The sequence below is a fragment of the Haliotis asinina genome, chromosome 15, assembly GCF_037392515.1.
Source record: "Haliotis asinina isolate JCU_RB_2024 chromosome 15, JCU_Hal_asi_v2, whole genome shotgun sequence".
NCBI lineage: Eukaryota > Metazoa > Mollusca > Gastropoda > Lepetellida > Haliotidae > Haliotis > Haliotis asinina.
Genome location: NC_090294.1, coordinates 24,270,978 through 24,298,970, shown reverse-complemented (window position 1 = coordinate 24,298,970; position 27,993 = coordinate 24,270,978). Strand labels below are relative to the sequence as shown.

Sequence of the window (27,993 nt, the reverse complement as noted above, 5' to 3'; positions counted from 1 at the left end):
ATTGTGGCCACTCTCTCACAAGCAATTTGACAAAAATAAACATGCAGCTGTTATGAATATGTGCTAAGGATGAAAAAAGGAAACAAAGTCCTTCGAAAACTCAACATTTAAACTCGCTCGCCCATGGGCATGCCCATGCGACTGAACAGGGAACAGGGAACAGGGAGCAGGGAACAGGGTCCCATGGGCATGCCCATTGGTGGGAATGTTTAGTTTCGTCCAGAATTAATGTTCTGGAGGCTGTAAATAAATGGAAGTATGTTCATAAGTATCATTACACAAATGTCAACTCATTTTGACTTAATTCGGCTAATTTAGAGCGAATTTTATAAATCCCAGCCATGGGCGAAAAACATTTGGCCCATTGGCAAGAATATTTCCTTTCACTCAAAACACAACATTTTCTATGTTTTGGAGTTGGGAAATGAAAGAAACTACATGTATGAGTATCTTGGCAGAAAATTCAACTCATTTTCACTTAATTCAGTTAATTTAGAGCGAATTAAAACAAATCTCGCACATGGGCGAAAAACACTTGGCCCATGGACGAGAATATTTCCTTTTACTCCCAATGCTTCGTTTTCCATGTTTTGGAGGTAGCAAATGAATGAAGGTACCTTTATGCGTACCTTGGCACCAATTTCAACTCATTTATGGCTTGATTTAGAGCGATTTAAATGTGTCTCGCTCGTGGGCGAAAACATGTTGACACATGTGCAAGAATATTTACTGTTACTCCAAATACAGGCTTTGGACGTTGTAAATGAATGAGGGTACGTATATTTATAAGTATCATGACACGAAATTCAACTTATGTTGACTTTATACCTCTAATTTAGAGCGATTTTGAAATATCTCGCCTATAGGTGAAAAACGTTTAGGCCATGGGTGAGTATATTTCTGTTTACTCCAAATACATATTTTTCTTGTTTTGGGGGTTGTGAATAAATCAGGATCTATTCATAAGTATCATGACACAAAATTCTACTCATTTTGACTTAATTCAGCTAATCTAGAGCGATTTATAAAAATAGGTTGTCAGAGTGATATATAGTATATATGTGATATAGTATATATGTGATAGATAGTATGAATAATTATAGAGAGATTACCCTCCTTAGCATGTTTAGCAATATCTTTACTTTCATCATTAATATAAGACTCTTTCAGTAGGCAGATACTTTGAGGGTATGAGAATAAGGCTTATTTGCGAGAACATTTACCTTTACTCAAAACACTGGTAGAAATGGCAGTCCTCAATGACGAAACAGTTTGACACAAAGGCGAGCTAACTTAATTTAAGAATTTAGTAGTTTGAGTTTGCATAACAGCATATGTCAATGTCAATATAACTATCCTGGCACTTAAGAAAATTCTTTCTACGTTTAATGAAAACACAACGGAAATGTTTCAGTTTATCCTCATTATCAAAGGTCATTGAAAAAAAATAAAACAAATCATTGATGAAAACAGTTTATGTGAGAGTGTGTTAATATACTAGTATACCGTCATGTCGGCAATAATTATCCATATTCTTACGTAACTCATTAAACATCGATAACGAATAGATGTATATTATAAACCTGTCAGTAGAAGAATATCAGTCAGATTTAAACCTAGCATTTAATGTCCATATAATGGACAATACACAAAATACAAACAGGCCATACAACACGAGAACAGAGTCGCACCGGAAAGGCTAAAACGTAAATTTCGATTTTGCCGGGATTTTGTTAGGGGAGTATCGCCAAAGCTATAGATGCGGTGCTGGGAAGCACAAACCATGTCGAGAGTAGAGAGATATCTTTTCAAAACATTATTATAATCTTCTTCGCTTGTTTTGAACTTTATATAAGTGGCTTCTTCGCGTGTTTTGAAAAACATTGGAGGAAGCTTTGTGAGTATTGGAGGAAGCTTCATGAGTAAAGAAATCTGTTTCTACTTTCAAAACATTGTCATAATTTTAAAAGTATTTAATTAGAAAAAAAGGAAAGAAGAAAAACATTGGAGGAGGACAAGTCAAACCACCTTGTACTTGCCGTGTTTCCGTTCGTTCGGGCAGCTCCATTTCTGGATGAAGGGGTGGCAGGTCTATATCAGTTGTTATTTTACGGCGTTTCGGCCATGTTAAAGACATGTGCAACGGATCCGGACATTGAATGATTCCTTTAAAGATAAGACAATATGAGAGCATTTTCTCAGTAAACTCTTATTTGACAAGCAAATATGCTCTCATTAATGCAAAACTGCACGAGATTTGCAGATATATTGTACTTTGTATTTTAATGTTCTACACTCAAAACAAATGTCATTACTTTACAGTTGCATTGAAGTAGCTATGGTGTATCTTTTGGTGATAAATAAGGAACACTAGCCGACTATAAACCCGTCTAGTTTATGTCATATAAACTACGGCGCAGCTGACGTCTTGCACATGCATCGATGTATAAATCAATTACCATCTATCAATGTTCGGACAAGGTCTCACCCACGTTTTACAGAAAAAAATGAATTACATTTTAAATGTGCGGAATTTTAAATAATAAATCTAAATCCTGAGAGTCCAAACCATACCAGTAAAGGTGACATATTATTAATTCTAACGTTTCCGATACAAATACCTGCATCAAACCCTTCAGTTAAATAGTTCCTGCTGACATACGCCGTAAATAATCTATTGAAACTAAACCGAAACCGTCGGCATTCATCTCAAATTAATGAAAGTACATGACTGGTCATTTTATATATCTAACTTTTTCTACACAAATACCTGCATCAAACCCTTCAGTTAAATAGTTCCTGCTGACATACGCCGTAAATAATCTATTGAAACTAAACCGAAACCGTCGGCATTCATCTCAAATTAATGAAAGTACATGACTGGTCATTTTATATATCTAACTTTTTCTACACAAATACCTGCATCAAACCCTTCAGTTAAATAGTTCCTGCTGACATACGCCGTAAATAATCTATTGAAACTAAACCGAAACCGTCGGCATTCATCTCAAATTAATGAAAGTACATGACTGGTCATTTTATATATCTAACTTTTTCTACACAAATACCTGCATCAAACCCTTCAGTTAAATAGTTCCTGCGGACATACGCCGTAAATAATCTATTGAAACTAAACCGAAACCGTCGGCATTCATCTCAAATTAATGAAAGTACATGACTGGTCATTTTATATATCTAACTTTTTCTACACAAATACCTGCATCAAACCCTTCAGTTAAATAGTTCCTGCTGACATACGCCGTAAATAATCTATTGAAACTAAACCGAAACCGTCGGCATTCATCTCAAATTAATGAAAGTACATGACTGGTCATTTTATATATCTAACTTTTTCTACACAAATACCTGCATCAAACCCTTCAGTTAAATAGTTCCTGCGGACATACGCCGTAAATAATCTATTGAAACTAAACCGAAACCGTCGGCATTCATCTCAAATTAATGAAAGTACATGACTGGTCATTTTATATATCTAACTTTTTCTACACAAATACCTGCATCAAACCCTTCAGTTAAATAGTTCCTGCGGACATACGCCGTAAATAATCTATTGAAACTAAACCGAAACCGTCGGCATTCATCTCAAAATAATGAAAGTACATGACTGGTCATTTTATATATCTAACTTTTTCTACACAAATACCTGCATCAAACCCTTCAGTTAAATAGTTCCTGCTGACATACGCCGTAAATAATCTATTGAAACTAAACGGAAACCGTCGGCATTCATCTCAAAATAATGAAAGTACATGACTGGTCATTTTATAAATCTAACTTTTTCTACACAAATACCTGCATCAAACCCTTCAGTTAAATAGTTCCTGCGGACATACGCCGTAAATAATCTATTGAAACTAAACCGAAACCGTCGGCATTCATCTCAAATTAATGAAAGTACATGACTGGTCATTTTATATATCTAACTTTTTCTACACAAATACCTGCATCAAACCCTTCAGTTAAATAGTTCCTGCTGACATACGCCGTAAATAATCTATTGAAACTAAACCGAAACCGTCGGCATTCATCTCAAATTAATGAAAGTACATGACTGGTCATTTTATATATCTAACTTTTTCTACACAAATACCTGCATCAAACCCTTCAGTTAAATAGTTCCTGCTGACATACGCCGTAAATAATCTATTGAAACTAAACCGAAACCGTCGGCATTCATCTCAAATTAATGAAAGTACATGACTGGTCATTTTATATATCTAACTTTTTCTACACAAATACCTGCATCAAACCCTTCAGTTAAATAGTTCCTGCTGACATACGCCGTAAATAATCTATTGAAACTAAACCGAAACCGTCGGCATTCATCTCAAATTAATGAAAGTACATGACTGGTCATTTTATATATCTAACTTTTTCTACACAAATACCTGCATCAAACCCTTCAGTTAAATAGTTCCTGCGGACATACGCCGTAAATAATCTATTGAAACTAAACCGAAACCGTCGGCATTCATCTCAAATTAATGAAAGTACATGACTGGTCATTTTATATATCTAACTTTTTCTACACAAATACCTGCATCAAACCCTTCAGTTAAATAGTTCCTGCTGACATACGCCGTAAATAATCTATTGAAACTAAACCGAAACCGTCGGCATTCATCTCAAATTAATGAAAGTACATGACTGGTCATTTTATATATCTAACTTTTTCTACACAAATACCTGCATCAAACCCTTCAGTTAAATAGTTCCTGCGGACATACGCCGTAAATAATCTATTGAAACTAAACCGAAACCGTCGGCATTCATCTCAAATTAATGAAAGTACATGACTGGTCATTTTATATATCTAACTTTTTCTACACAAATACCTGCATCAAACCCTTCAGTTAAATAGTTCCTGCGGACATACGCCGTATATAGTCTATTGAAACTAAACCGAAACCGTCGGCATTCATCTCAAAATAATGAAAGTACATGACTGGTCATTTTATATATCTAACTTTTTCTACACAAATACCTGCATCAAACCCTTCAGTTAAATAGTTCCTGCTGACATACGCCGTAAATAATCTATTGAAACTAAACCGAAACCGTCGGCATTCATCTCAAAATAATGAAAGTACATGACTGGTCATTTTATAAATCTAACTTTTTCTACACAAATACCTGCATCAAACCCTTCAGTTAAATAGTTCCTGCGGACATACGCCGTAAATAATCTATTGAAACTAAACCGAAACCGTCGGCATTCATCTCAAATTAATGAAAGTACATGACTGGTCATTTTATATATCTAACTTTTTCTACACAAATACCTGCATCAAACCCTTCAGTTAAATAGTTCCTGCTGACATACGCCGTAAATAATCTATTGAAACTAAACCGAAACCGTCGGCATTCATCTCAAATTAATGAAAGTACATGACTGGTCATTTTATATATCTAACTTTTTCTACACAAATACCTGCATCAAACCCTTCAGTTAAATAGTTCCTGCGGACATACGCCGTAAATAATCTATTGAAACTAAACCGAAACCGTCGGCATTCATCTCAAATTAATGAAAGTACATGACTGGTCATTTTATATATCTAACTTTTTCTACACAAATACCTGCATCAAACCCTTCAGTTAAATAGTTCCTGCTGACATACGCCGTAAATAATCTATTGAAACTAAACCGAAACCGTCGGCATTCATCTCAAATTAATGAAAGTACATGACTGGTCATTTTATATATCTAACTTTTTCTACACAAATACCTGCATCAAACCCTTCAGTTAAATAGTTCCTGCGGACATACGCCGTAAATAATCTATTGAAACTAAACCGAAACCGTCGGCATTCATCTCAAATTAATGAAAGTACATGACTGGTCATTTTATATATCTAACTTTTTCTACACAAATACCTGCATCAAACCCTTCAGTTAAATAGTTCCTGCTGACATACGCCGTAAATAATCTATTGAAACTAAACCGAAACCGTCGGCATTCATCTCAAATTAATGAAAGTACATGACTGGTCATTTTATATATCTAACTTTTTCTACACAAATACCTGCATCAAACCCTTCAGTTAAATAGTTCCTGCGGACATACGCCGTAAATAATCTATTGAAACTAAACCGAAACCGTCGGCATTCATCTCAAATTAATGAAAGTACATGACTGGTCATTTTATATATCTAACTTTTTCTACACAAATACCTGCATCAAACCCTTCAGTTAAATAGTTCCTGCGGACATACGCCGTATATAGTCTATTGAAACTAAACCGAAACCGTCGGCATTCATCTCAAAATAATGAAAGTACATGACTGGTCATTTTATATATCTAACTTTTTCTACACAAATACCTGCATCAAACCCTTCAGTTAAATAGTTCCTGCTGACATACGCCGTAAATAATCTATTGAAACTAAACCGAAACCGTCGGCATTCATCTCAAAATAATGAAAGTACATGACTGGTCATTTTATAAATCTAACTTTTTCTACACAAATACCTGCATCAAACCCTTCAGTTAAATAGTTCCTGCGGACATACGCCGTAAATAATCTATTGAAACTAAACCGAAACCGTCGGCATTCATCTCAAATTAATGAAAGTACATGACTGGTCATTTTATATATCTAACTTTTTCTACACAAATACCTGCATCAAACCCTTCAGTTAAATAGTTCCTGCTGACATACGCCGTAAATAATCTATTGAAACTAAACCGAAACCGTCGGCATTCATCTCAAATTAATGAAAGTACATGACTGGTCATTTTATATATCTAACTTTTTCTACACAAATACCTGCATCAAACCCTTCAGTTAAATAGTTCCTGCGGACATACGCCGTAAATAATCTATTGAAACTAAACCGAAACCGTCGGCATTCATCTCAAATTAATGAAAGTACATGACTGGTCATTTTATATATCTAACTTTTTCTACACAAATACCTGCATCAAACCCTTCAGTTAAATAGTTCCTGCTGACATACGCCGTAAATAATCTATTGAAACTAAACCGAAACCGTCGGCATTCATCTCAAATTAATGAAAGTACATGACTGGTCATTTTATATATCTAACTTTTTCTACACAAATACCTGCATCAAACCCTTCAGTTAAATAGTTCCTGCGGACATACGCCGTAAATAATCTATTGAAACTAAACCGAAACCGTCGGCATTCATCTCAAATTAATGAAAGTACATGACTGGTCATTTTATATATCTAACTTTTTCTACACAAATACCTGCATCAAACCCTTCAGTTAAATAGTTCCTGCTGACATACGCCTGTAAATAATCTATTGAAACTAAACCGAAACCGTCGGCATTCATCTCAATACAATGAAAGTATATGATTGGCCATGTTAGAAATCAGGTCACTGAACACTAACACAAAGGCATTCATTCCAAATCAATGACTGGTCATTGTACATGGTCATGAAAGCACATGACCGGTCATGTATTAAATCAGTAAGTTTCACTGAACTGAAAGTGGTATTTTGTGACACATCTTTTCAAAAGAATTACATATCTGTACATCCGTGTACAAACTAGAAACTCAAGATAAAACAACACCTCTCAAGTGAAATGATCATAAAAAATCAGAAACTGCTGATGATAGTTATCCCAATGTTGTCACAACTGCTGAAAACTATTCACTTATAACCATTGATAAGTCTCCACTGCTTACAAGAGCGTTGGTTGTGTCCAACAACTTGGCACTTGGTACATCTTTTATCACACACTCTTCTCTTTGACCATGTCAAGTATTCAAGTCTCTTTTGTTTAAGCATTATCTGTTTAAAAACTTCTCTACCCCTGTGTGAGGTAGAGCGAAAGAACCACCTGGCTGCACAGTCATTCAGTGTCCCTGATCTTCACATCAACATTAGATTTTGTTACGGTTAAGACTTTACCGTAACAACAATTCAAGAAATCCCCTGTAAACCATCAAAACAAAGACAAGTCATAGACGTTCAAAACAAAATTATTATTATGCAATGAGAGCAAGGTATACAAAGTCACAAGTCAATATAACAATGCAGATTACAAATACAATTCAAAAGAGACAAAATGTAAGTCAGTGGGTCACAAAATACAATAAAGCAAACTCACCAAAGTCTTGGTGTGAAAGAGAATCAACTATGGCAGAATGTCAACACAGCGATCGGTGCGACAGCAGATAATGTAGATTCAGGCGTTGCAGGGATTTCAAGTGTTGGCAGCGATGTGAATGAGTGTGGGTGTCGCCCTCCACACGGCAACCAGCCTATTTACATATAAACTAAGTCATTTCCCGAAAGTTCGGGCACAAACGAACATCGTCAACACTGCAGAATGCCCTCGAATAAGTCTCCCGGAAGTAAACATTGAAAACTAGGAGCAGATAAATTCCGGAAAACCAGAATGCTAAAAGGGTTGACCAGCTATTAAAACGAAATGTGACCCATCATATTTAATATTCAAAACCCTAAATGTTGTGACCCAATAATAATTATTACTTAATTAATAACAAAAATATACAGAAAATACATACTCGTATCACTCTTTTGTCAACTGAATGTAAACGTGGTCTGGTACAACCATTAATAATTCATGATAAGCTTTGTTTGCCATCTTCCTGTCTAACATGGAAGAGACTGCTTCCATGCTGTACCTCCCGACAAAAGCCACAGACTTCCTACAGTCACATAACATCTATCTTCTTTTCTTGTCATTAATGAAATAGTTCCTGCAGGCATACGCCTGTATATTATCTATTGAAGCTAAAACGAAACCGTCTGGAACCAGACAGACACGACCTTGATGCTATCACTGCCCCATTGGTCATATTTCTTAGCCCATCCTACATAGTGGACCAGACTTAAAGTTTGCTGTACCCCATCTACTACCCTCGTTGCCAACATTTCCACATCAAACAACTACCGGTCATACCAGCTGTGCACTGAACGTTTGTGGAGGAGGTCTGTAGTCTGGCCTACTTCCACTGCTACTGCTGCTGCTGCGTAATGTAGGTGGCAACCTGTCTGAATATAACAGACCCGTGAAGGTCCCGGGCTAGAATCGGCCTTCAGCAACCCATGATTGCCATAAAAGGCGACTATGCTTGTCGTAAGAGGCGACTAACGGGATCGGGTGGTCAGGGGTAGAATAGGTCTTCAGACTCGATTATTTACAGACAATCTTAGTGGCCACAATAAAGAATAAAGAAGAACTTGACTTCAGCGTCTCAACGACCAGCTTCAGACACAAGAGATTTCCATAATGAGCTATGCCGATCACACCTTGTCAAAGTGACCACAATGAAGTATGTACTGTGTACAGACACTGGTCGTTTTGCCAGTCGGGCAAATTGTATATTCAAGGAGTAAGAGGATTGTGAGGCATGGTCGACTGGGTTTCTTTGTTTAACTAATGCCACACGGTCTTCATCAGAAGAGGGAATGATGTCTGTTCAGTTATGACATTGCCATTCTCCATATGTCTCCATTTTCTCCATACATCTTCATGTAACTATTTTGTCTCTTCAGTTGAAGTCAAATAATTGGTATTAGTGTCCGTATTAGGACAGTAGATTTGTAGTAAAGTTTCAAGTCGGTAAGTTATAGCTCACTGGCTTCTATTCTCGATTCACCGCGAAGATAGACAAGATAACTTGTGCCGATAATAACTTCTTTCACGCATTCGTTTAATTTTTAGAAGAAAAACATATATTTAGTTGAAAGGCATTTGCAAGTTATAGTGACAGTTTTACGACTTTTAAAATTGTTGGGGTGTAATTGAGGTGTGTAAAAATATGGCATTTTTCCGATCAGTTCTGATCCATTGTTTGAGTGTTCTAGTTATGTCTTCAAAAACATCTTTCACATACACTTGTAATTCATATGAGGGCAATATACTATCAGGTGAAATGTGTTTGCAAGTAATAGTGATAGTTTCATAATCTAAAATAAAATGTTAGGGTGTATTTGACGTGTGTGAAAAATATGACATATTGCCGATCTGTTCTGATTCGCCATTGATGCTTGAGGGTTATAGTTCCATAACTTCTTTCTTTCCTGTTGATCTTATTATTTGACAAAACTGGGAAGTTGTTTTAGAACGCTTTGTGATAGGTTTACACTTTATCTTTGAGCGCAGTTTGACAGTGTCTGTTAACATTTTGTTAATGTCCATTCCATTCCCCACATGCAATAAGATATCTGAATTAATTATTAATGTAAACAAAAATGGCTCAAAGTAGATTTTTTACAAAGACAGCTGATGTTAACAAGTGTTCTCGCGATACTTTAGAGATACTCGCGTTCTTTAATATGTTTTGGGAGGGAAGGCCGCGGTGTATCATTTATTCTTTCATTCATTCACATATGTACTTCTTTCTTTGTTCTTTTTCTTTATTTCTTTCATTCATTCACATAATGTTTGCTCTTAATTCTTACTATTATCCATTCATTCATTCATTGTAAAATTCCTACTGATACAATAAACTGGCTGAAGTTGCGCTGGGAAAGTGCCAAGTCCCTATGCGCGTTGGAGCATGACGAAGCACACATTAATTAGTACAAATGGTAAAGAAAGCAAGGGAGTTCATTTACAACCTCCAAAACAAAAAAAACTAACCTATGTATTTTGAGTTCAAGTATCCTCATGCCAATAATGGTTGTACCCCCAGCAAAAAGTCGAAAACTGTCCATGTTCCAAAAATGTTCCAAATTTTTTCACATGCATGTAAGCTCGAACATGCACTCAAATACAACTTGTCAGCCCGACAGCATGTAAAGCACGTGCTTTTTTACAGCGATACCCGTGCGTGCTTCGATACACACGAATCGCACTGAAAATGAACTATGCTGTTGTCAGACCATAAATCCCCTGCCTGTGCCTTTTGGTGTTGAAACTTTATGTCCCTACAATGCCGAAGTCAACGTTCACTGACATAAGGAATTAAATCATTGGATTGAGTCGGGCACACATAGCATGATCAGTCTGCAATTTAACGTAAGCAAAAGAACTGTTCACATAATAAAGAAACCATCGAACACACCAGTCAGAACTCCAAGGAAATCCACAGGTCGCCCTCGGAAAACGTGATGGCCTTGCACTCATCCGTTTGGTACATCGCAACCGCCGTTTGTCTTCAACGTCACTGGGGGACATATGGGGTCACCTTATTAACGTCCGACTTAGCCGTCAAACTGTTAGTGATTCAAACGAATCACGTTTCTTGCTACTTGCTAAACAGGATCGACGACGGGTGCGAGTACGTCGACTAAAAGGAGAATGGTTCAGGGATGACTGTGTTGAGGATTTCATTCAGGGTGGAGGTGGATCTGTTCTTGTGTGGGGAGGCATTCACTACAATGATAAAACTGAGTTACTGTTTCTACAGGAGAACGTCAATCAGCGGACCTACCGACATGTCCTTGAACACACTTGCCAGCCACATGCTCGCCGTGTTTATGGCAATAACGATGTGGCCTTACAAGATGTCAACAACCTCATTAACAACATGCCAATCCGGATTATCGCCCTCATTGACGCACAAGGGGGAGCAACACGTTACTGACATTACACAAATGTTTTTGAATGATCAGACTCTCTTTCTATCAGTGCCCTGACAGTACACGTTTCATTTTGTAAAGACCACATTGCCCCAAACTGATGACATTACGTCTTGGCAATTAGCTACTGTTTACGTATTCTTCATTTAACGTAAAAATAAGTTCGTGGTAGAAGCACTTGATTGGCTTGTGTTGCATGACTATGATGATGAGAAGTTAATGCGAGTATTAAATCTTTGCTTTTCTATCATTTCTACTCTTTGTTTTTGTACATTTTCCAGTCTTATAAATAAAATTAAAGGGGAATTAAGTCAACATGGGTTGAAATTTGTGCTAAGATGCTTATAAACATAACCTCATGCATTTACAACCTCCCAAACATGGGAAATGATGTGTTTTGAGTAAAAGAAAATATTCCCGCCAATGGACCAAATGTTTTTCGCCAATGGGCGAGATTTATTAAAATCACTCTAAATTAGCGAAATTAAATGAGTTGAATTTCGTGTCATGATACTTATGTACATACTTTCATCCATTTACAACCTCCAAAACATGGGCAAATATGTATTTTAAGTAAAAGGAAACATTCCAGTCCATGGGCAAATGATTTTTAATTTAAATCGCTCTAAATTAGCAGCATTAAGTCAAAATGAAGTGAATTTTGTGTCCTGACACTCACAAATATACTTCCATTCATTTACAAACTGCAAAACACGGAAAAAAGATGTATTTTGAGTAAAAGTAAATATTCTCGTCAAAGGGCAATTCTGTTTCGCCCATGGGCGAGATTTTTAAAATCGCTCTCACTTTTGCGAAGTCAAGTCACAACGAGCTGAAATTTGTATCATGATACTTATGAGCATACTTTCATTCATTTATAACTTCCAGAACATTAATTCTGGACGAAACTAAACATTCCCACCCATGGGCATCATGGGCGAGCGAGTTTTGAGTTTTCGAAAAACATTTTCTTTTTATATCCTTAGCACATATTCATATCAGCTGCATGTTTATTTTTGTCAAGTCGCTTGTGGTCACAATGCGGAGAGTTTCTGGACTTTTATGGGTCCAGAATTAAATTGTGACGTGTTAATTATAAACTTGATTATATTCAAATACTGAAAATACTATTGTTGGCACTGAATGCATTTACTTATCATAAACATGCAACAGTTATAAGAAGGATATTAATACAATAATATACTGGATCATCAAATTAACATGCAATGAATAAGGATTCCGTTATCATATGAGCAAAGCATAAGATTACTGGGTGAATAAAAGTAACTTGTTGTGAATAACATTTAAAAACATTTATACTAAGGATATTAACACACAAAAAACAGAACGCGGTACGTAAAGCACTACACGAATACCTGCAGTGAATAAGGACTTTCGATCTGTTCGCTTTCGACTGAAATCTAACCGATGTCAGAAGATTACTCTTAAAAGAACCATTCAGAAGCTTCATTCCATCCCCTTTCATCATGAACAATATACACCTTGTTAATATGCATACCACAGCATGAACGTGTGAGGAATTAATATTTATGTGAACCCATCACACTGGTAGAAACAATATTTGTGTGAACCCATCATACTTGTGATGAATTAATATTTGTGTGAACCCGTCACACTGGTAGAAATAAGATTTGTATGAACCCATGATATTTGTGAGGAATTAATATTTGTGTGAACCCGTCACACAGGTAGAAATGACATTTGTGTGAACCCATCACACTGGTAGAAATAATATTTGTGTGAACCCATCGCACTGGTTAATATAACATTTGTGTGAACGCATCACGCATTCTAGAATAATAAAACTATTCGAATATGAAGGGATGCTCACAGTAAAACATGAACTTAATATTGCTCTGTCTTGCTTTAGACATCAGAGGGGTAGAGGTCCAACAATCTGTTAAAGTTTGTGGCATACTTTTCTGCTTCATTGTTAGTTTTAATTCATGGCCACAGATGCATCACAATTAAGAATCTCTTAAAATATACGAACACCACTTGGTTTACGGAGAAATGTAGTGGTATATCACCATCATTGCTATTATCATCAAAATGATCTATTCAACATGCACGTTTAAGATTAGAGAAATGAAACAAAACTTTCAGTGAACAAGTGAGCCAATATGCGTCTGCAGATTCTTGAAAATCAATGAAGATGAACACTTGAATAATTACTCGAAGCTGTTATTGATATTTTACACTATATTTAATAACAAACTGACTCCCTTTAAATATGTAATGTTTACAAGTAGCAAATTTCTATTCATTACACAATCGATTTGAACCCATAGTTATGATTCTTTATTACAACCACCGTTTCGCTATCCCATTGTTGGGTCCTATAGTTGTGAACAACAAATGGAAATGCATGCAATAAAAACTAAAGTTAGAGCTCATTAAAATAAGCTCTGTGAAATAGTTATCAAGAACAGAGGTTTTGTTTTGCATATCTTTACTTACTTCCCTCCCCTCCTCTCCGATATATGTATGATCTTTCTGTGTTGGCTTAACATTCGTCCTGATTGCCCCGATGTGGCTTGACTCGCTGATATTATTGTATAGCATTTCCGAGACATGGCCATCGAGGTAAATTGTCTTTATAAGACCTGTGTACGCCTTCAATTTCTTGAGGTCGTATTCGGTCCTGTTGTACCTTAAATAATTGGAAATGTCATACGTACAAAATAAGGGAAGATGAGTCAAAACATCCGAATACTCGGCAAGCTTAAAGAGATCTGTGAATTGGCATCATGGTTCCTGCAAACTCGTTGTAACATCTCTCTCAGGATCGTCCAGTGTCCTGTCAGGATCCTCTTCTAAATCCAGTTCTCTCAAGCAAGTTGCAAATGCATTAAGCACTTCTTTCCAGTGTGTGGAAGTGACATATTTTTTCAGAAAATGTGTCAGTTCGGGCACTTAAAAATTCTTCTGGAAATCCATGATGTAAAAAATCAATACGAAGAAAAGCTGTCTCCTACTGTATGGAAGCCATTTTGTGGCCTTTGTCGTGTCATCGGCAACGGTCGCAATGGAAAAACATCGAAAATATCGGGCGATCTCGTGAAGCGGAAAATGGACTATTATCAATTTCTTATTAAAACTGACATATGAACAATACTGACACATTTGCATAATGACTACTCCCAGTTTGACCACCCGTCCAATACACAACTTGTTCGAGTCGAGTGGCTTTTAAGTGCTAGCTCTCTCCTCTCCTTAGATAGACTGTTTCGCCAACATCTATAAACAATAACACCGGGTTCATACAATATCTATTCAGCTAATTACATAAATCATTGTTGTGGAAGAGTTCAAGCATATACATACATTGGGTTACACGATATATAATATACACTACATAGTAAGTCAATTAAGTAGTTATTGTGTTGTATATTGTTGTGTATGTTGGGCCGCACAAGTTGTAAAACTGTGAAGGGTCCGCCATTGACAGCTCAATGAATCTCTGATACCTTAATAGCCCATGCAGGAAGCAAATGTACCGTAAGTCCTCATGGTCCCTAGAGTGGTGATCTACCTTCAGTTGTTGGCAATCTGTAGCCCATTTTTATATTGTATTGTCCTCTATAGTTAAAGAGAGTAATTATGAGTTTCTGTTAGGTTCATCATGGTTTTAAATTGATTCAGGGAAACTGAGTTAACAGCTCTACCGGGCAATATATTCCAAAATATATTCGTGTTATTCAGTCAATAGTTTGTATGGAAGTTGGAGGGATTTTATCCAACCTGTACTATAAGTTTACAAAGTTTTAATCCGAGTAGAGGAGTTATCTCACTTGGCCCCTAATCATTATAAGTAGGCCCTGGGAGTTTCCCTTATATATATTTCAAAAGTAGACAAACTGTGAGCAATCAGCTATGCGGATTATTAAGTGTACGGGTGCTCCATGATGTGTGTGTGTTTTCATAAGTGATCAAACTGGAAGTAGGCATAATGGAGGGATACCGCCATGAACTGTGTTCGCCACCAGCAAAACAATTTTAGACAAAGATAATTGTACACAATTCGGTTGCAGCTTAAGTGATTTCTTATCAAACCTAAACTCACTCACCCTCACGTATTGAGTAAAGGAAATATCCAACAGCAGTAAAATATAAATTATTTGTTTCGTTCACTCCCGACATGTTGACTTTTTCAAAAATGAATATATTTCACAAATAATCTTTCGTCAATCAGACGGAGGCAGATATTTATCAAACATTTATTCCTGGTATGTGTAACAAAGAAATAACGTTTTGTTTCGACGATTCTTAAGTCTGATAACATTTATGAATAAATGATGCCATTTAAAAAGTGTCATATTTGACATTTGTATATTTGGGATTTAATAGTACTTCTTATGCATGAACTAAGAACTGTGCCAATTTACATTTGTCAAGGGACACTTTAAGTAGGTTATCTGTTCTACTAAGGTAATGCCTCTGACGGGTTCGGATCCAGGGTGGAACTTAACCCAAACAACAATATTTTACTGTGAAAGTGAAACCCCGGAACCACCATCAGTCAACGCGTATTATTTCAACATTCAGACACATACGTTTAACATAGTTTACCTTAAAATCAAAATCTGTTATCTTTATTTAAGATATGGCGATTGTTTTCCATGGACAGACTCGTGTATTTGTCTTTATCAACCGTCCTCTAAAGTATTTTGCATTTTTAACCCAACCTAAACAGATCTCATGACAGCAAGAAAACGTGAATTCCCAATTGCGTCGATCGGTGCTCATGCTGTTGATCACTTCATTGCGAGTGGATACATTGGAATACGCCTGAGTGGGGCGTTAGACAACAAACCATACACTTTTGCTCAAAATACAATATGTCCTAATTCACAAAGAAACACCAAAAACCAAATTTAAAAACTACGAAAATTGTCTTAGCAGGAGTTAAAAGTCAACGTCGCACTGGCAATATTCAGTATAGTAAGTGTGTTGTATGTATATGTGTATATATACACTGATTGAAAAGCAGCACCGACATGTCATTCCCATTTGACGTAGTAAAATATGTATACTGCATGTGTAGCAATGAACACAATATGTTTAGCTGTTTACATGTTTACATGTAAAGCTTGGCAACATGAAACTAGAAATGTATTGGGGAATGGAACCACGAATCCGAATTTTGTTCACAATCGGGATTGGAAAGAAAAGAAGAACGAAAACAATAAATGTTTTCACTTTCACAATTCATGGACACGTCTTAAAACCTTACATTTTGGAACCGTGGTGACAGTTTTATTTATGACAACCATTGTCTATTCGGCAGCAACCAACTTACTAACGTACGCATGAGTAAATATATACAGACTGAGAAGGAGAAAGAGCATGCTATAAATTAGTCTTGTGTCTCTAGTAATGTCTCATAACACAGGCGTCTGACTATACATCTCTTTTGACTAGTTCTTGATGAACTCTCATGTTTATACATTCACATAATGCGTTTCGTGAACCAGTAAAGCTGACTGGGAACAAACACGAGAGAGTACTGCAACATATTTAAAACATGAAGCACCCAATAATTTGATTCAATAAGTGATTACCAAAGGTTGCGGAACATGCCTTTAAGGCCGTGTACATAGTGGCAGTAATCATGATCTGAATGAGGATCGATAATGTACAATAGTTTCTATCAAGGTTTTCTTTAGGGTCCAAACTATGAATCTATGTCTTTGCAATTAGTATCGACAAGATCTGTAACCGTGAATGCTTCCATTGACAATCAAAACTATTTCCATCATATAGCTAATTATAATATACTGCTGAGTGAAGTGTTAAACAAACCAACAACAAACCAAGGACATTCTTTCATCCTATTGTCGGTTTCTTTGGCTACATCAAAGATGGTGTTATCGTAGTTCTGTTGTATAAGATATTCTGAAAGACACCATGACACGACCACTGCTGGAACAACTTCTAATACATTGGGACTATTGCTTTCTTTCAAGGATGATGAAACAGTTAACCCTAGTCATTCGTTATACAACATGACTTCTCATCCTTTCATACTGGCAACCTACCAGGGTACGAGTCATGGTCCAGGGTCTATATTTTCGAAGCTCTCTCAGCTCTAAGATTGTCGTAGAGTAATGTTAATGCATGGCATTTACGATCTTCTTAGTGGTAAGAGAGCTTCGAAAATCTAGGCCCTGGCGATTAGACTTGTCTCCATGGGCGACCGTTGTATCTAATGACGTCGACCTCAAGGCAATGTCTACCTGAGACCTCATAACACATTTGGCAGTGGATCGGTTATAGTGTAGGCTGTCATCACTGGTTGGGGGTATCCTAGACTCTGGAAATCTTTGGATCGCTGGACGCTCGGGACACAATACTGACAGCACTTGTTATCACCTCTATCTGTGTTTCTTCTTTGAGCACGACAGGTGCTCAACTCGTCTGTGCCACAAGGAGCCGCGATCATTCCCCTACATATAACTGCCTTTACATGATACGTATAAATGACCGTCCAACTCGGGTAGGTCCTGCACGAGGAGTGTTGAGTCTACGAATGACAAATCGAAGTGGTATTGACACACAATTTTGATTTCTACCTAATTGTCCTTCAAATTAATTTACGATCATATATGCTTCGGTTGTAATGTGCGCCCAAGCCGTTTATTAAACGATAGAATAATTGCCTGAAACAAATATCTTTTACAAAGTTTGAAATTGTAAGCTATGTCTGAGTATGTGGTGAATTTATTATACCTGGTTAAAGAAAGAAAGATGCACTTGGTCCAGATGTTAGTGGTAAGACGTTCGGATCTGTCTAACAGCTAATTAACCTTCAAACTTATGTATAGTTCTGAATTTAATTGGATGTAATAATACATCGGTTCCAGTTGTGTTATGAAACCGTGTGTGCCATCATACCCAGGACTGACATACACAATTTCATTTTTCAGTAATATTTACAAATTATGGATAAATAATGCCATGAGATAGTGGCCAGATGTAACACGTTCCACTCAGCCGATTTACTGTTTACAGTGTTAGGCCGTGATTAGCTGCCTGACTGTTAGGTTGTGGGTTCGAATCCCGAATGAGACTCAACACAACAAAAATACTTGAATCTGTACTTTGCCAGACAGTTTAATACAAATGAAATAACATCGTGAGTTTGTATTAAACAAGATGCGCCATAACGTTACATGAAGAGACCCATGAAGGTCCGAGTTCGAACACTGGCTTCCAGTATCCCATGTCATAAGAGTCGACTAACGGGATCGGGTGGTCAGATTCGCTGACATGATTGACACATGTCATCGGTTCGCAATTGCGCAGATGGATGCTCATGTTGTTCATCACTGCTTTGTCTGGTCCAGAATCGATTATTTACACAACCGCCGCCATATAGCTGGAATATTGCTCAGTACGGCGTAAAACTACTCTCATTCACCCATCAAGTCTGACCAACCGATTACGCCTTTCGCCTCTAAAGACAAACATGGTCACTCAAACTGTACATTATCTGCACACAACTATGTACATAAATGTTTGTTTGATCAATAAAGACGCACATCATCAAACAAATGATGAAAATAAAAGTGGGTTGATCATTGAGGACGTATAGTACCACTTGAAATGATCGATGATTTGGAATAGTCCCAAGAGGCAACCGTGGAAACCAGATAAACAAAGGCTCCGATTTCAGTGCGGCAAGCAAGCATAATTGTTGATACAGATCAGCACGAAGGGGTTGGTCATAAGTGTTTATACGATGATTACGATACAAGTGTTCTTTTGGTTTCTAGATTTTGTCGGTAAGTAACTGCCAACTTCTCTTAATGTTGGATTCGCATGAGCAATGTTTTCTATCATATGTGATCAGCGTTCGAAATGGTCGCCGCTCCGGAGGCCCAGCACCGGTTGTTATTGTATCGAGCCGGCAGTTTCAAATATTTGCAGGCCCTTGTAGCCTTCAGTAAATTATCCAACACTCTTCCTTTTTTCAACTCGAATCTTTCTCACTATGTTTTTCATTACGGTCGCGAATCATTCATGATCCATCTTGTTACGATAACTTACTTTTATTTATTTATTTTTTTATTTATTTATTTATTTATTTATTTATTTATTTATTTATTTATTTATTTATTTATTTATTTATTTATTTATTTATTTATTTATTTATTTATTTATTCAATTTCAAGCGGGAATGTCCACACCAGTCTTTAACCAATAAAGGATTCGCTAACAGATTTTTAGATACAGCCTAGAACTGTGTGCAGCGTAGTCCGTCACGTTTGTATTGGTTTGACTTTAGCAAAATGGGCCTGCCGATTCCATTCAGGGCTTGTAGATTTTAACGCCTGCAGGCGGATGATCAACTGGCAAGTACTGTACTGGATGCTAAAGTAACTGATCACTTTCATTTTTCAATAACTTATGTTTCACTTGATACCTACGGAACGTTTGGGGTCATTTGCTGTTTAATTTCTTTAAATCAATTTCGGAATTAAATACTGCATTCAAAATTATGGTGTCCATAATTTGTGGTGGAAATGTACGGTTATTGTCTTTTATTTTAGATTATTTTGATGGTTAAAAAACAGTGAGGTTTGTCTACGATTTTTGCCATGGGTAGAAATGATTATGGTTAGGGATATGTATGTGTGCAAATTGGTAAAATGTAACGCAATGTCAAGATCAATGCATGTTCTTATGATTTGAGGTGTGTTTGGGGTGGAGTCTGGACGTGCAAACTAGGGCAACATTAGGGTTTTGTTAGCAGTGAACGATTGTCTGTTAATAATTTTGTGTGAATAGAGCTGTGACGATATAGTGTAGTATCGACAATCTTGATACTTTATCGGACGGTAAATATATCGATACTTTTTTCGTATCGTGATACGTATCGTTGAGCTTAATATTGTCAAGTTTCACTAGAAAATGCTTGTTATTTCAAAATCTACACTGTTACTTGATATGAAAATATACGTGTTTAAAGGAAGTAACGACAGATAGCATGTCGTGATGTGCCTCGAATCGAATCGTATTGTTCCAAGATATCGCGATACGTATCATATCGTCAGTTTTCTGGGTCATATATCAGAGATCATGGCATGTGTCGCAAAAGCAAACGAAGGATTCGCCATGTCATGCAACATAGCTATAAGGACTGGGAAGGGTCTAATGTTTAAACCCTGGTACCCTATCCCTTATTACCCTACCCTACCCGGATACCCGTTATGTTAATTCCTGACATCAAATTTCAAGAATATCAAGAAATGGCAACATATTCTTCAGCTCGGGGGCTAAAATTTCGAGTTTTTCTAATCTTAACCATGTAGTATGTTAGACACGTGACTGAAAATCATGTCTAAATCTTCAAAAACAATGCAACCTTTTAACCATGAAATAATAACATATTACATTGTGAAATATATTCGTCACATGAGTATAACGGGTCCGCGTATTGATACGGGTCCAAGGGTATCCGGGTTACCCGCAGCAACCCTAATATTAGCTTTAGGTGTACATAACAACTGACTTGAAGGGTGAAGGTAGGAAACCAGATTGAAGTTATTTGTGGATATTCCTCAGGCATTTTCGATTGGTTGCCCACGGTAGATGACATGCCCAGTGGGTAACGCAGTCCCTAACTGATCAATAGGAATCGAACCCTGCGTGACACTCAATGGGTTTAAATAAATTGTGACATTTCAAGTACCTGGGGACAGTGGTATGCCTCCCAAATAACTTTCAAATAAATTTAAACTTACCAGGTTTTTTAAACGTAGTATTCTTGTTGTTATAATTTGGCTAACACTTCTTATAATCTATAGCAATTGGAGGTATGATGTAAATCCAGCTAGAGTCCACGTAGGTAGCAAAAGTATTGTGAGTTCCCATGGTCCATTGTATGGTAATCTACCTTAAGTTGTTGGCGATCTATAGCCAGGTTTTGTATTGTACTGTCCAAATAGTACTATTAGTTCTATCTTCCCATGCTAGTTTTAAATTCTGACTATATTCTAACATATTTTAGTTGTTTTACTGTCCTTCGTCGACAGGTTTTTCATATGTGCACCCGCATGTGCACCCGCCATGGACGGATTGATATGGGTCGAGACTGACATGCTACTCCATGGGAATGAATTTCTTGGCATCACAAATGTCCGAGGACAGTGATATGCCCGTGAAGTAGGTTAGCCACCAACAGATCAATATGGATCAAACCCGACACGTTTCCAAATGGGTTTGGACAGTGTGACATCTCTGGTCATATGACCATGGTGGACAGATCAATAGGGATCTGTTTATAACTAGATTCCCAAATCTACATGCAGGAGAAGCATTTTAGCCTACCACTACAGATCTGGGGCTCCTTTCACAAAGCAACCTCTACTAAAGTTAACCTTAACTCCCATTCTTTAACATTGCCCTAAAGTTACCTAAGTCTAAGGTAACCATAGTGCAATTCTTAAAGAATGGGAGTTAAGGTTAACCTTACTAAAGGTTGCTTTGTGAAAGGGGCCCATGAACTGAAACTAAATATAATGCCTACGTTATAAGTTGTTCACTGGTCGCGAGGGGGTCATGGGCTCATGTACCCTCGAGGTTTGCTTATGTTCCCCAAGCCCTAATGTGGTGATCTACCTCCAGTTGTTGGCAATTTATAGCCTGATTTTATATTGTATTGTCCGAATAGTGATAACTTCCCACACTAGTTTTAATTCCATTTGTGATATTCTAGTTTTTTTACTGTCCTTTGCTGGCAGTTTTTTATAGTAGACATATACTTCATTTTATTATTAAATGTTCTCGTCACGATATGGCTGAGATATTTCCAATGTGACGTTAAAATATTAACTCACTCACTCATTATGTTCCCCGAGTCCGCAGGGGCATTAACAAACCTCGAGGTTACATGAGCCCATGGACCTCGAGGGACCGGTGAACAACGTATTTATCTTACCGAACACCTGAATTTTAATTTTGAACTCTTTGAAGCACTACCGTTGAATGCGAGGCGAATCGCCATTTTGCAGACGACAGACGGTAAACAGATTTAGAGTTATCTCCCTTCCATCGATGTTTCAATCGCAAAACATCGGTAATTTTCGAGCTTGATGCCTGATTCTATGTTATTCGAGATTAAAAAGTACTACCATGAAGCTCCAGAAGAGTTCGGAATTCCCAGCCGTGCACATTCAAAATAATAATGCATCGTCTGTAAGCGGAGTACATTGAAAATAGAAGAATAGCGCTTAGCCAATCAGAAAGCGACATTTATGTGTGGGGTAAGATAAACGGTGATGTCAACAAGTTTCTTTCTATCAAGATACCAACAGTGTCAGTATTTATTGGAATCAATTTGCATGTGATACTGAGGCTGATTTGTTTTCAGTGATGTTTTTAATAATTCTTCATATCTAGTAACCGTTTTGGTGTTTGTAGAAATATTTTGAGTGTTTATGTTAGTGCGTGTGAATGGTCGGGCATTATGTGTGTGAGTTTGTGAGTGAGTGAGTTAGGTTTTAGCCATATTCCAGCAATATCGCATTTGGGGGTACGAAAAATAGGATTCACTCATTGTACCCATGTGGGGAATGGAAACCGGGTCTTCGGCGTGACGAGCGAACGCTTTACTACTCGACTACCCTACCGCCCGGTGAGTCTGTGAAGAATGGGAGACAGAAAGCAAGTTTTAGACAAGCAAGGGTTAGCAAATCAGCTGTATTGTATTTCAAATGATTACTCCAGTGTGTGGACGCAGCGTCTTTTAGTCTCCATTTTTATTTCATTATCATAATTTTGTTAGTTCAGGTGAACCACACACTGAATTTAGGTGCCTTTCACCAATTGTCAGGTTTCAGTAAATTGATCTTACAACTCAATAACCTGAAAAATCAGTTCAGTTCATTTTTGCCAAGTAAAAATAGATCCTTCTCAAATGCAAAAAGTAACTGCTCAAGGACTAACTATTAATGTGTGAAACGCGGACATGCTACTGACAGTTACTGAAAGAGTTGTTGGTTGTCACCCACCGACTTTCAGCAAATTGGCTAAACATCGGCAAACTAATACTATTCAGGACTGTCAATAGAATGGGTGAGTAAGTCTATATTTACGCCGCACCGGGCAGTATTTCAGCCATAAGGCGGCTGTCTGTAAATCATCGGATAATGATCAGACAACCCAGGGACCAACAGCATGTTTGCTGTACCTCCCGATTCCACGAATCCGCTCTTACGACAAGCATGGGTTACTGAAGATTAATTCTAATCTGGATTGTAACGGGTGACTTTGAGATCGTCATGACTCACAACACCTACTGAGGACACATCCTTCATTAGAATCTCAAGATTTCATCCGAAAATACCAGGGGCGAGTTAAAATTAATGTTCCACGTCGCCGTTTCTCCGAAATCGCTTAAAATCGAGCGGGTAGAGCGAGCCAGGCGACCTATCAGATGTCCTTTGTTATGAAGAGGGCGAAAAGCTGGACAACTAGCCTGGGTTGAAGATCGACGTCAATATGGAATTTGAAACCACTAGCAACGGACGAAAGTCGATTTCTGTTGTTCCTGGCTGATTGCTTACTTTGTGTTTGGCACCGCAGAAACACTTCATATACAGAACGGAATATATTAGAGCAAATGTCGTTTATGTGGGGAGTCACTGACGTGGTGTGCCTCTCACATGATGGTAAATTTGTCCTTTGGGAATATCAGACAAAAGGCAAATTAACAACGGTATATCTCTGACATCTGGGAGATTATTGTAACCCGTTTTGTTTACCATTATCTGAACCCCATGGACGACAGTACCTGATCACACAGTACACGTGCCGTTGGTTCATTTCTTGTCAAGGAGGCGGAAGCAACTCCGCCTGTCCCGTCAGGAGTCCAAGTATAAATCACACAGAGCATGTTTGTGACGTTATGGGTCACGTAATAATCCAGAAATATGCAAGACAGCAAAATATTGAATTGGAAAGAGTCCAAAATCAAGAATGGAACGCATAGGTCAACGTCACGGACAACGTCCGATACAGTCAATGACAAGCATGGGTTAGTGAAGACCCACTTCTTCACGGGTTACGATCTACGCGGTTCACGGGATACGACGCGATAGGATTTGAGTGAACTTGGAGGAAACATATATTGCTTCATATCACGCCGTGAAGACGTGGGTGTCGAATGATTTAAAGTTTGCAATGTGGTGCATTTGTCAGCAGTGATTTATTGCTGAAGATTAAGGGAAACTAAGAGTATATTGCGACTGACTACAGGTATGAGTAACAATTAATTTCCTATACATGTACAGTGAAAATCGACGGATATAACGAACTGATTTAAGAGCCATGATATTGGTTATTGATGTTAGCCGAAATTCGTTTACGTTTATAGTGAGTGAGTTTAGTTTTACTCCACTTTTTGTAATATTCCAATATCACGGCGGGGGACTCCAGAAATGGGTTACACACATCGGTGTCTTCGGTGTGACGAGCGAAGGCTTTTACAATACTAGACTACCCCCACCGGCCCAGGTTACAATGAACACGGGTAGTGGGGTTGCTATGGTAGTGTGTGGTCCTGCGCATACAGCTTTGGTCACAAATCAGTTGAAGTCAAGCAATGTTGTGCGCAGAGAGTTCTTGGACGGGTGACAATGTTTAGCAGCTTGACTCCCAACAGTTTCTAGGACTTCAGTCCTATTCCACAACGACATTTGATACATGCGTTCTTTCCTTATGCAAGTGTGTTTCCCAAATGAATTCCGCCTGAAATGGGTACCAGGTGGGATAAGACATGTGACTATTAACCCAGCGCCTTACAGGTGGCTTGGGTTACCCGGGATAACAATGAAACAATAATCAGATTGTTATCTTTGAGCACTCCCATCCGTGATGTGGAATTCAGCCCCTTATAAATGTGATTGTTATCATTAATTTACTATTATAATTAAATAACTGGTTCGTTCTAACTCGTAATAACCATATCTTTTAATAATTTACTGTCGTTTGATAATTCATTTCCAGCATATGTATCCTGTGAATCCAACCTTGCGTTGAACAAACCAGTTTGGATGAGCACTGTCATCAATAGAGACGTTTCAACCATTGGTGACAACGCTGTTGATGGTAACCGTGCGACAAGTTGGGGCGGCTGTACTGGCACTGAGTATCATGATCTATCCCCATGGTTCGTTGTAGATCTTCTTGGACAGTACGAAGTTCATAACGTTACCATTTACAACAGAATCGATTACGGTAAGTTTGAATAAATGTTTTCATAGATATCACCAATATCCCAGCAATATGGCGGCTGACCAGACAATCCAGTGATCAACAGCATGAGCATCGATCAAAGCAAATTTGGATACGATAACATGTGTCAATCAATTCGGCAAGCCTGACTGTCCTCTTACGATAAGCATGGGTTACTGAAGACCAATTCTTCACGGGTCTGTGGGAAGGGTGTTGTCCCCTTTGTTTCAGTAATATTCCAGCCACTACCGAGTCAGGGTGCACAAACAATGGGACTAAGCCTGCCAGTAGTTCTTTGAATGAACCAGCGCCAAGTGATTGGCGCCAAGACTATTTCCGGTCAGGGTCAGACTTGGACGAGGCGTCTCGGTTGACCGTTCACACTACAGCGGTTGTACACCACTGATTACGACAGTTGCGAGAGTGTATTGCGGCTATTGACTAGTTTAGTCTGATGCATGGCCTCCTGAATACCTATAAGCTTAATGAAATATAGATACTCAGTTCCATAGGATATTTGAGAACATGGATCGTCACTAATGATCTATAGTGGTCTAAACTAGTACTGGCGCTGGGAATCGTGGCAGATGTTTCCCACACAGATGTGTTTCCCACCGAAAGTATGGTACCCATGTACGTTCTTAGAGACAATATACTCTGGCTACACTGACAGAATTAAATATTTATGTTGAGGTAATGTCTACTGCAGGTTTTCTTCAGATTTAAAACCAGAGTATGATTTTAATGTTACAAGCAATGAATTCATATTTTATTTTGTATTTCACGTCACAAATTAATAATCATATAATTAATTCTTTGATAATATTCTCAACACTATTTAAATCGGGGATGGTCAAAGACTCATGTTAAGTTATATAATCGGGACTGATTATTCTCTCTCTTATTATTTTTCATTTTTGTTTCATTAATAGTTTATCAAATCCGGTTTTGCTAAACTGCATGAGTTGCAGTGCGATGCCAGACCATGTTTTTTCACTTGGAATAACTCGAGCAGATCGTTTTGGGTATACTATAGAAGATTGTTTGTTATTTCAGGCTACCGTCTGCACGATTTTGTTATAGAGGTTTACAAAGAAAACCCGTCACGATGTTCAAAGGCACGTGCAAATATCTGCAAACACTATCCTGGTGTGTTTGGTTTGACAGAAACCCTGCAGTGTGAGCCAGAAATCTCAGGGAGGTTTGTCCGGATTTGGAAGCCCACGATTTCGCAATATCACGATATTCTGACACTGTGTGAGGTCGAAGTACACGGAAAACAACCAGGTGAGGTCAAAATACAAAGTGTCACTTTGAGAAAATTATTAATAATATACATCGACATTCAAGCCCGGAAAAACCGTTTCGCATTTGCCATAGATATTATTATCAATTAATTCTGATATTTATATATCAGTTCAGACATATTTTGATTTTATCCTCAGATTTACACTAACAGACTTTAAACCTTTTATCGATGTTCTGAATATCAAGACCTACTTCAATAAACCCCACCACCTCAGGCAATGCCATGAAACAGCCAATATCAAACGGGTCGGTGCCGGAGATTGATTAAAGCGTTGGCTCGTCACGCCGAAGACCCGGGTTCGATTCTCCATGTGGTTACAATACGTGAATCCCATTTCTGTTGTCTCCTGCCATGCTATTGCTGGAACATTGCTAAAAGTGGCGTTAAACCATACTCACACACTCAAATCAAATAGTAATGAAAATGTCTGGTTGTTTCAGAAACTATTCCATGCAGAATTTCAAACGGTCCAGTAATACTTGACAGACGTCTGAATTCAGTGAACATGACCCTGGTGTCTGTCGACTCGAAGTTAACGTGTGTTCAACGATGTTTTTTAGCTGAGACTTGTGTTGGGGTGAACTACAACGCCGTATCTTGGGAATGTGAAATCATCACTCGACCAAGACCAGTAGATACAGTTTCCTCGGAGTCACACTGGCTTTACTATGGACATGATTTGTGTTAAGCTGTGTGCGTCAATGGGACATCATTCATTATCTTACCTTCATGTAAAATACTTTCATTTCATTGGTCAGTGTCGCTTTCGCAAGTGTCCGTATCACCCAGTGATATGGATGACGTCTAGAAAATACATTACTCACCTCCACGGCAACCGCCCAACTCTCCACCGAGAAGCTGTATC

The 27,993-nt window shown here is 37.8% G+C and overlaps 1 protein-coding gene across 1 annotated transcript; it reads left to right on the top strand.

Moving 5' to 3' along the window:
• The first annotated feature begins 123 nt into the window (after window positions 1-123).
• On the top strand, window positions 124-27,816 carry LOC137264922 (fucolectin-4-like). Its single transcript, XM_067800275.1, has 4 exons — window positions 124-199; window positions 25,592-25,822; window positions 26,876-27,106; window positions 27,569-27,816. Exons 1-4 carry the CDS (start codon window positions 124-126, stop codon window positions 27,814-27,816), a joined length of 786 nt encoding a protein of 261 aa, XP_067656376.1.
• The last annotated feature ends 177 nt before the right edge of the window (window positions 27,817-27,993 follow it).

Coding starts and splice junctions, on each gene's coding strand:
- LOC137264922 (XM_067800275.1), top strand. CDS start 124: ATGGGCATGCCCATGCGACTGAACAGGGAACAGGGAACAGGGAGCAGG. Junction 200..25,591: donor TCCCATGGGCATGCCCATTG/GTGGGAATGTTT, acceptor ATTCATTTCCAG/CATATGTATCCTGTGAATCC. Junction 25,823..26,875: donor TTACAACAGAATCGATTACG/GTAAGTTTGAAT, acceptor TTGTTATTTCAG/GCTACCGTCTGCACGATTTT.